The sequence below is a fragment of the Sinocyclocheilus rhinocerous genome, unplaced genomic scaffold (genome assembly GCF_001515625.1).
Source record: "Sinocyclocheilus rhinocerous isolate Xijiao unplaced genomic scaffold, SAMN03320098_v1.1 scaffold1510, whole genome shotgun sequence".
NCBI classification, from domain to species: domain Eukaryota; kingdom Metazoa; phylum Chordata; class Actinopteri; order Cypriniformes; family Cyprinidae; genus Sinocyclocheilus; species Sinocyclocheilus rhinocerous.
In genome coordinates, this window is record NW_015664185.1 from 288,609 (window position 1) to 299,854 (window position 11,246).

The 11,246-nt window shown below is 33.1% G+C and overlaps 2 protein-coding genes across 2 annotated transcripts in view; one reads left to right on the forward strand and one right to left on the reverse strand.

Moving 5' to 3' along the window:
* The window catches only part of LOC107729809 (serine/arginine-rich splicing factor 10-like), a 6,711-nt gene extending 5,422 nt beyond the window's left edge, over positions 1-1,289 (forward strand). Inside the window, exon 5 of the mRNA XM_016540513.1 lies at positions 1,057-1,289. Coding sequence (XP_016395999.1) covers positions 1,057-1,111 — 55 coding nt within the window. The 3' untranslated portion in view covers positions 1,112-1,289. The remainder of the gene's footprint in view (positions 1-1,056) is intronic.
* Positions 1,290-3,728: 2,439 nt separating this feature from the next.
* The window catches only part of LOC107729798 (E3 ubiquitin-protein ligase UBR5-like), a 56,698-nt gene continuing 49,180 nt past the window's right edge, over positions 3,729-11,246 (reverse strand). Inside the window, 8 exon segments of the mRNA XM_016540500.1 lie at positions 3,729-4,363; positions 4,451-4,536; positions 6,205-6,349; positions 7,041-7,154; positions 7,236-7,391; positions 8,709-8,793; positions 8,882-9,060; positions 9,794-9,888. Of these exon segments, the coding sequence (XP_016395986.1) occupies positions 4,151-4,363; positions 4,451-4,536; positions 6,205-6,349; positions 7,041-7,154; positions 7,236-7,391; positions 8,709-8,793; positions 8,882-9,060; positions 9,794-9,888 (1,073 nt within the window). The 3' untranslated portion in view covers positions 3,729-4,150.

An 11,246-nucleotide genomic window follows, 5' to 3' on the forward strand; every position in this document is an offset into this window, starting at 1 on the left:
TTGTTTTACAAAAAATTTTTCCACAAAAAATTATAAATGAAGCTTCACTTTTTATTTTAAACTTCATTTTTATTGGACTGCACAAACTAATTTAGTATATATATAATAATTACAATAAAAAAAATATATAAATATAATGTGTGTGTATATATATATAAACTGCTGTTCAAAAGTTTGGGATCATTAAGATTTGTAATGTTTTAAAGAAGTCTCTTCTGTTCATCAAAGCTGCATTTATTTGATCAAAAACGCAGCTGTATTTTCAGCATCATTACTGCAGTCTTCAGTGTCACATGATCTTCAGAAATCATTCTAATATGCTGATTTATTACAGTTTTGCTGCTTCATATTTGTTTGGAACCCGTGATACTTTTTTCAAGATTCTTTGATGAATAAAAATTTAAAAAGAATAACATTTATTCAAAATAGAAATCTTTCGCAACACGACCGTTCAAAAGTTTGGGGTCAGTAATTTTAATTTTATTTTTTTAAAAGAAATTAATGCTTTTATTCAGCAAGGATGTGTTAAATTGATAAAAAGTGATAATAAAGACTTATATTGTTAGAAAAGATTTCTATTTTAAATAAACAATGTTCTTTTTAACTTTTCATTCATCAAAGAATCATGAAAAAATTGATCACAGGTTCCAAAAAAATATGAAGCAGCAAAACTGTAATAAATCAGCATATTAGAATGATTTCTGAAGATCATGTGACACTGAAGACTGGAGTAATGATGCTGAAAATACAGCTGTGATCACAGAAATAAATTACAGTTTAACAGATATTCACATAGAAAACCATTATTTTAAATGGCAATAATACAATTTTTCTGTATTTTTGGTCAAATAAATGCAGCCTTGATGAGCAGAAGAGACTAATTTAAAAATCTTACTGATCCCAAACTTTTGAACGGCATTTATATATATATAATTTAGTTTATTACCTTAAATGTTCTTCATTCCTTAAAGTCATCAGGATAAAAAGTGTGCTGACACATTTGACCCAGCATGCTTTTTAAAGCAGTGTTTGTTTGACGTTGATGTGTTTGAACAGCTCTCGGTGGCGCGGCAGACACCGGAGGAGCAGAAGTCGTGAGAAGCACAGGTGAAGCTCAGTGCATCCCCAACAAGAGGCTGCCAGTTTCTCTTTTTAAAGGTTTATTGCACCCAAAGATTAAAATTCATGGTGCTAAAACAATAATGCATGAACGGATGATTTTCCTCGGTGGAAACGGACAGTAAATCCGTAAAACAAAATTTTATTTTTATATATAAAAAAAAAACCACACTAGCTTTTCTATTTTTTCTATTCTATCTATTTGTTTTTCTTTGTGTGTGTGTAATATACAGTGTTGGGGAAAGTTACTTTTTAAAAGTAATGCATTGCAATATTGCGTTACTCCCTAAAAAAGTAACTAATTACGTTACTTAGTTATTTTTTTATGAAAAGTAATGCATTACGTTATTTTGCGTTACTTTTTAAATCTGGGCAGGGCTTGCTTGTTTGGTTTAATATTTAAAAAGTTTGCATTTTTGGCAAATATAAAAGCCTTTTCACACCAAAATGAAATGAATAAGCCTCAGGCTGAAGGAAATCTAAATTCACTGTCTAAAGTAGAATGCAGAAAAAGAATGTTCAACACACTTCAGCAATAAAAAAAGACACAGAAATGTTTGTCTAGACCCTAGACCCGGCCCTGGTGCAGCTTTTCATCGAATCTTTGTGTTTAACCATAACTGCGCAGCAGCTTCTGCTTGCTCTCGTTCTTACTGAAATGCTGCTTGAAAGTTGTCAGAGGCAGTTAATTCTTTTGTAAGAAACGTGCTTTGATGTCAGTATAAAGATGGCTTTATTTTTATAGTCAAAGACGAGCAGAAACCCAGCTGTTTGATTTCTTTGTTTGATTGTAGAAAGATGCATGCAGAAACAGTGAATAATGGGAGAAAACAGTTGATTTAAAGATTTGTTTGCTCGGAAAAGTCGCAGTGTTAAGTTTTTCTTCAAAAGTTATAATGTATTAGAAACTCAATTTGTATTAAGTCTTGCATCTGTTTATATTAAAGACGTAGTATTTTTGTCATTGCAAAATAAACATGATTTAAACATTGTATTGCATTTCCACAGCGTGAATTCAAGGTCCTATGGATTTATGAATGAACCGCTAGATTTAAAATCTGCTTTGAACATTACAGTACACATGATAAATATCGTTGACTCTACACTACAGTGAGAAAATCCACTTCAGCAGCTCAAAGACTTATTTATTTGCGTCAGCTTAAGTGATATTTAAAAGTAATTTAAATAACCTTTTTGGTTCAGAACATTAAAATAAACTATTTCTACTGTATTGATTCATCTGAATCTATTTCAACATTTACTAATACATTTTAAAATCAAAAGTTGGATGTGTCAAATGCACTAAACTAAAATAGTTGTATTTTTACAGTATTTGTAACATTAACAAAGGTTAATGCTTTAATGTTACCAAGACCTTGTTGCAAAGTATTACTTTTACTGTATTTCAATTGGAAAGGAATTTGTTACTAGATATTTTTACGTTAAAGGTAATTTTAGGCTTAAGTCAGCTGGTGGCTTCATTTGAATTGATTGAATGAAGCCACCAGCTGTTTCTGCAGTTGTTTTCTGCCACCAGTGTGACAAATGACACCAGATTTAATGAAACGAAGTGACATTTCTTTGACATTTGCTTGCACAGTTGACAAAACATCCCCATCATAAACAACCATCATCTGTTTCACTCCATCACATCAGGACTGGGGCTTTATAGACTGCCTACTAGCTTTCAAATCAGTATATTAATGTGCAACAAATGTTTCAAACAGCAGTAAACTATATTGAGCATGTTGCATGTTTAATTTCACAAATAGCATTCGATTATCATCTTGGACATACACAGCTTTGCAGAGTTAATCCAGTTTTGCATAAAAATATCTGAATGCTTGGTGGTCTAGTCAAATAATGAATCCGTTTCTACTAGTATTTCATTCTTCACACTATAAATGTAGAGTCAATGGCATTGCGTTTCAGCACATGGAATACTGTGTGCTTAGTTGTAATGCAAAAGTAGCAGATCATGCGGATATTCGATACTTCAAAAATGGTCAAGTCTGTACTTGAAATGGCGTGTTTCTGTAGTTACAGTAGCTTTCCTATGCACAGCATGTGGACTGAAGTGAAACTGCTCATTTTTTACCGTGAATTAAATGTACATCTTATGACACACTTACTAAAGTGAAGGGACAGCATGAGGCTTTGTTTCATGCAAAATATAAACAAAATTTTTTTTTTTAAATGTTACAAGTATGCCTTTTCAAACATGGCCAAAAATAAAGCAGAAAACTAATTAAAAAATATTTTTTGAAAACTTTAAATAAAAAAAATAAAAAATAGTGTTAAAATTAGAAGCCTCTTAAGACCTAGTGGGACATTCAATACACTGTTACACAAATTAAACCTCATTGTAACTATATTAGTTAACATGAACAATACTTATACAGAATTTACTAGAACATGATAAAAAAAAATTGCATCTGCAAACAGTTAATGCACTGTGAACATTAACAATGAACAATATATTTTTTACAGCATTTATTAACCTTTGTTAATGCGTTAACTAATGTCAACAAATGAGCCTTTTGTAAAGTGTTACTGAAGTACTCAAGAAGCAGGACAACACTAGTTTGCATCCAAGTTTATTTTTGAAATTCCCTACTCCCTCTATACAAGAAAAAATGACTTTCCACAAAGGCAGCAGTGAACGCTCAGTGATAGTAATATTTATGTTTAGGGCAGGGAAGAAAAAAAAAATCAATCACAGTGTACGCTTACTTTTTCTTTAAATAATTCCTGCGGTCATCTTTGGCTGGGTTTGGCGGACAGTTTACCGTCAGGCCAAAGTCACGGGAAGTTACAGTTCAAGCCAATGGAGCTGCAGGCTTCAACTTTACAAAAGCCAATGCAGGAATGTTGCGTTATACTCGGATAACGGAAATTAAAAAAAAGAAACAAGAAGGCTGCCAGGGACGCGACAGCACTTTTTAAATTTCATAAAATTGTATAGACAAAAAATAAATCTACAAAAATGGAACTAGTAATATTACACAACGATTAAACGGGTTTCGTTCGACTACACAAAACCGAAGTTCTTGGTCTTGATGGCTAGTAAAAGTTTCTGTTTGAGAATCTGTTTGGAAGAGTAAAGTGGCACGTAGAGGCGAGAGATGCAGGTGTTGGCGGTGGGCAGGTGCTGGTCATCCGGCGGACGAATGGTGATGGAGGGCATGGGCTGGAAACCTTCTTCACTGGCCGGCAGGGACGGGCTGGATGTCCAGAAGTACACCTGCGGGCGGCACGCAGCAATGCATTAACATCTGGCATGGTTTACATGAATTCGTATCGAGTAGAGCAAAAGGAAGAAACGTCCTACCAGGTCCTGGCGCTCCGTCATGCTCATCTTCTCAACGATGGACCAGAACCAGCGCTTGAACTGCAGCAGCTTCTCGGCGTTCTCCCCTGCAGGTTTGAGCAAAACCACACGATTACCAATGAAGCAGAACATACAAACCACTCGTTCTGCAGTTAGGGATACTTTGAACAAACGGATCGGATTTATTTCATGCCATATAAGCAGAACATGTTATTTTCATGGAGTAATACAAATTAAAATAATCAAAATAAAAATACATCAATACCAAAAATATTTACGAAATTATACACAATATTTACACTGTTATATATATTATATATATACATACACACACACAAACACATATATATTCATTACCTTACAACAATATAAAAAAAATACAGCTAATTAATATTATATAAACTTTTTGTTTTGATATTTGATGGGAAACTTTTGAAATGTATTAATGTCCATTCAATACATTTTTTGATGAAAACTGGATATTCCACTAAAATGTGCTTTATATTTAATAGTTGTTTCAATCCACAGTTGCAAATTATACGTGTGAAATATTGGAGTATCGTATTAAATATCTGCAACTAAAGCTCAGTTTCCATCCCATGTGGTGAACACAATTTTTTTTTTGTAATATTTTGATTTAGTTTTTCATTTTTGTATTTTCTGTTTTCATTTTAATTTGTTAAAGTTTCAGCGATTTTGTGTGCTTCTGTCATTTTTATTAATTACCACTTTTTTTTTTTAAATGTCTATATAGTTTTTATTCATTTTATTTCAGTTCAATTGTAATTTTATTTTCAGTTTAATTTATTTTAGTACGTCAAGTTAAACTAATTAAAAATTTAAATAGAAATATTGCTTGGCAACTAGCTGAAATATATATATATATATAAAACATTTTAATTTTTCATTTTATTTCAGTTTTTCCAAGTAACAAAAAAAGTTTAGTGGTTTTAGTTTTCAATTTCTCAGAAAACAAGACTTGATATCTTCATTTTGCATTTCAAGTAAATGTATCTTGATTTAAATTCGCCATGCAACTTTGTGATGTATATCCGAGTGAAACAGCTTCTGGAATGTAGGGCGGGATTTCACCCTTTGCCGGGAGTTTGATTGACAGGCGATCAGACCAATCATAACACCGAATCCGCGATTAACGTCAGTGGACTATGGTGTCCTGTCGTCTTTTCACGGTTGAGACGACATAACTGAAATGTTCATTCATGTTTATTTCATGCTATAACTAGTAGTAAAGAGGAAGAGATGATCGGTTCACGTGCCGCTTGAGGCGATTCAGCGTTATGATTGGTCAAACTCCCAGTGAAGGATGCTAAAATCCTGGTCACTGGACAGTCAGCATAGTCCAACACCTTTTTCGAGATGTCATTGAGAGGAGGTTAATGTTTCTGATTAAAGATTACAAGTGCAAATAAATTTTTTTATTTGAGACTTTCAGCTCTGATTTAAGACAATTTGTTGAAGGGCAAATTAAGAATTTTTAAGACCTGCAGAAAACCTGTAAGATTTTATGCTCATCTTGGCCCAAAATTTGCATAAAAATAGATGGATGGAAACATTTGAAGTCTTACATGAAATAATAAACATAAGCTTTGAGTTGTGACTAACTGGAATTTTGAAAAAATTAAACAATGTTTTAATTGTCACAAATGGAATAAAGATTCCAAACTGCAACACATTCAAATCATTCTGAACTCAAGATCTTATGAAAAAGGGCATCTTGAGATGCAATAATGTACCTGACTCATCATTGAAAGAGGTGAAACTGATGAGCATCTGGACATTAACTTCTCCACAGCCGTTGACCAGCAGTCTGAAGTCCTCAGCCGTCAGGTCCTCCAGAGCGTTCTTTGGAAGCACATCCAGAAGACCCTTCCGCATGGCCTGCAAAACAACATCTTCACTTACATTTCTACATTTTTCTCTATTTTTGGCATGCGTTCGATTCTCAGGGAATGCATTGAAAAAAATCTTCAACTTGAATGCAATGGAAGTCGCGTTGGATAAAAGCATCTGCCAGATGCATAAATGTGACCCTGGAGCACAAAAGCAGTCTTAAGTCGCTGGGGTATATTTGTAGCAATAGCCAACAATACATTGTATGAGTCAAAACTATCGAATTTTCTTTTATGCCAAAAATCATTAGGATATTAAGTAAAGATCATGTTCCATGAAGATATTTTGTAAATTTCCTACCGTAAATATATCAAAACGTAATTTTTGATTAGTAATATGCATTGCTAAGGACTTCATTTGGACAACTTTAAAGGCAATTTTCTCAATATTTAGATGTTTTTGCACCCTCAGATTCCAGATTTTCAAATAGTTGTATCTCAGCCAAATATTGTCCTATCCTAACAAACCATACATCTATGGAAAGCTTATTTATTCAGCTTTCAGATTATGTATAAATCTCAATTTCGAAAAAATTGACCCTTATGACTGGTTTTGTGATCCAGGGTCACAAATGTAAATGTGCATGCTGTAAAATAAGGTCCAGAATAAGCTATAACAGTCCAGATAGTCAAAGTCTAGCTCTCTGAGACGTTAAGAAGTATAAGTGAAGTGCGCTCACATGCAGAGGCTGTTCTGCCACCACCAGCATCCGGTGCTCCGCGTATCTCCTCACGTACTCGTACACGTTCAGAGGCGTCACGGGCATGTTGACCCCGCCAGCCAGGAGCTCCACCTGCAGATGCAGCAGGAAACCTTCAGTCATGCGCACAGACGGAGCTCTAATGCCAACGCAAAGGGAGAACGCAGCCGTTACCTGTCCAGAGCCTTCCTCCTTGCAGAGGTCGATAGCGAAGGCGAGGTCCATCGCCGCAAACACAGCCTCCGCCTCCTCGGTTTGAGAGTGACGAATCAGCTGTCGCAAGCTCTCGTACATCACCGGGTCGAAGAACGCAAAGTCGTGCCAGTTGACCTGCAGCACAAGAGAACACAAGCCTCAGCATTACTTCCCTACAATTTATGTGATACGGAAAACACAGAATCTAGTCATGAAGATTACATTTACAGTAAAAAAAAATGCAAGGAATTCTACAAGGGAAAAAAAAAAAGTAACTTACATTTTTATTTTTGATTACATTTTAATTTACATTTTTGATAAGGTTTGTATTAAATTATAAATTCAGAACAATTAAACCAGACAACAACCATAAAACATTTCAAAGTTTTATGAACACAACTGATTAGACATGTTTTTTGAATATTAATTTAATTATACCATTAAAACAGAACACAGAAAAATTCTAATAGAAGAACAGAATTTGGAAAAAATAAAACAAATTTCATAGGGCACTAAAAAGGTCATTTTTGTTAAGCTAGGAATAATACATTTGCATTAAAAAATTACCTTTATAGGGCCCTGTGAAATGTTTGTTTTATTTTTCCCAAATGTTTTTTTTTCCACCTTCTGTGTTTTCCATTTTAATGGTTTAATTAAATATTAGTAATCAAAAAATTGAAATCATGAAACAAACTGTGAATAAATTGTTAAACTGTGTAAGTTTCATGATTTCAATTAATTAGACATGCCTTTTCTACTATAATTTTATTAAAACGGCATCCAGAAAAATTAAAACAGGGAACAGAGTTTAGAAAAAATAAAACCGATTTCACAGGGCCCTAAAAAGGTCTTTTATTATTACTTTTAATAAATGGATGTTAAATTGAATAACAAAAATTACTCTTTTTGGGCCCTGTGAAATGTTTTATTTTTTTCCTAAGTTTTGTTTTATTTTTTCCAAATTCAGCATTTTCCATTTTAATGGTTTAATACAAAATTAGGGAAAAAATACTTTAAAAAATAAATAAAGACTTCATAGGGCCATAAAAGGTCATTGTTGTTAAACTTAATAAACCATTGTTAAATTGCATAACAAAAATTACCTTATTGAAGCCCTGTGAAATCAGTTTTTCCCCCTTAATTTGACTTTTATTTTTTCCAAATTCCGTTTTCCGTTTTAATAGTTTAATTAAATTTCAGTAATCAAAAAGCATGTGTAACTAATTGAAATCATGAAACTTACACAATTTAACAACTTCAAATTCAAAGTTTCACGAGTTCAATTAATTAGACATGCTCTTCCTAAAATTTAATTCAACCATTAAAACGGAATCCAGAAAAATGAAAATAGAATTTGGGAAAAAAATAAAATAAATTTCATAGGGCCCAACCTCAGTGTTTGGAGGATAATCCTGTCACTATTACAAAATGTATTAACATTGAGATATTCACCTTCCTGCCGAGCAACACCTTGATGACGTGTCTGTTGAGGGTGATGGGGCAAAGTTCATTCTGTAGCAGACATAAGCCAAGTATCCTGCAGGCAGAAGATCAGGGTCATTAGTTAGAAGTTCATCCGGTGGTTCAGTCTCACACAGATGCTCAGGTGAACGTGCGTCTCGTACCTGCCGATGTTTCGGAAGCAGTTGAGCCTGGCCTCTGTGTTCTTGCCTGGACGGGGCGAGTAGAAGCCCCTCTTGCCGGGTTGGTAAAACAGAGGAGCGTTATCGTCCCCGTCATCAGGGTCGTCCAGCTCCATGTCAACCACACTGCGGGTCGAACCGTGCCTCTTTCGGTTCTCCTGCTGGTTGAACATGAAAATTACCATTAGATCACACACATGTACCGTATTGACCCGAATATAAGACGATGTTTTTTTCTTGGAAATACATCTGAAAAAACACGGTCGTCTTATATTCAGGGTCTAGACTTTGACATGTCAATAATACACCCACAACAATAGGTGGCGCCAAATACGCATAAAACAAGTGTGCCATGAAATACGTAAATGCGTGTTGTAAAGATCGCGGCCAAACTCCCTTTGTGATTTTCAAACGTAAGACAGTACCCAGATTTGAAGACTACAGTAAGATTTAACTTCTGCTGTTAATAAGATTTTGGTAGGCTACTATTAGATGGATAGCCTAAATGTCCTAATTCAGATGGGCTACCTGTTTTTTTTTTTTTTCAAATGGTATATCAAAAAGTGTATATTTTTTAAATGTGATTGTTGGTACAGTTTACCAGTTTTTACCATACTTTCAAAACAAAAATTAAAATAGGAAAAATATGCAATATGAAAATAATTGAAGACAAAATGTGTTTTACTGAGAAAAAACAAGATTTGGTTTTTAAAAAGCCTTTTTCCAAAAGGTACATCTGGAAAAAGGGGGGTCGTCTTATAATCAGGGTTGTTTTATATTCGGGCCAATACGGTAATATCAGACCATAGAGATCAACAGCCCAGAATCATAAGCTGAACCTAACCTGATGCAAAGGAGCAGAGAAGAGTCTTTGGGGTTTTAGATGCAACATACCTGCGCTTTCTCAGGAGTGTCAAGGAGGCCGAGGTCCAGTATACTGTCAGCGCCGTTTTCCCTGTGCAAGAGAGAGAAGCTCATAAAATACTCCACTATCAGCAAAAGAGCCTGTGTGCATTTCACAAAAATACCCAGGTCACCATAAAATCAAATGCTAAACAATGAATAAATACATACATTTAATTAATTAAATTTTTTAATAATAATAATAATAATAAAATAATAGTCAATGTAGTTTTTATTATAGTATCAAATTATTTAAAATATACATTTAATAATTATTTTAATTATACTGTTTAATAATTGCTCAATTTAAGGTTAAATGCATATTAAATACTATAAATCACAGTAAATAATTAGGTTCATAATTTATGCAATTTATTTTTATGATATTATAATATATATTTAATAATATTATAGTATTTAATAATTTAAAAATGTAATGCATTTCATAGCATTTAATAATTATGTGATTTTAATTATACTATTTAATAATTATAAAATATTACAATGGAAAATATTTACATTATTAACTACTATAATTACATATGTAATTAATATTTAATTATTAAATATATATTAAATACTATAAATCACAGTAAATAATTAGGTTCATAATTTATGTAATTTATTTGTATGATATTATAATATATATTTAATAATATTATAGTATTTAATAATTAAAATGTTTAACACATTTAATAGCATTTAATAATTATGTGATTTTAATTATACTATTTAATAATTATAAAATATTACAATTAGGGCTGCACGATATTGGAAAAAAACTCGCATTGCGATATTTATTTTTTCTGCGATATATATTGCGATATGAAAAAAAATCAGATGACTTCAATAGCTCTATTTGGAAAAAAAATAATCAGTGATTGGGGTGATTTTGAAGGCGAGTAAATCAGCATAGGAAATAAACAAATTACAAGCATAGATAAATAACAGAACAAAGATACAAATGAAATAAGCAGTGCTTTATATTTTTCAGGTAAGTCTAACAGTATTCAGGCACAGAAATTAAATAATCAAATGTAAAGTAACACTGCATAGCCTTCACTGTATAAATTAAATCTAATAAATCTGTGTTAAAGCTACAAAAGTGATTTTTCTTTGTTTTGTTGTTTGATTAATATTCATAACACAGAAAGCCTCAGGAACATTAAACTGCTGTAAACCAATATACTGTTGCACACATCCCTTTTCTTTCTCAATTGTTTCCCTTCACCTAAGCCATAAGCAACTGCGTTTACAAGGATACTTGCAGAGCACAGTATTTCAGGCACAAATAGACGCAGAAGTGAACAGAATTCAGTGTTCACGTGCATCTGCGTGGCTCACACCGTGTTTACACCGGACGCGAGCGGCGTGACGCAATAAAATACAATAGAACCCATTTTAATCAGAGATGCTGTGTGACTGACTACACTGGATGCGGCGC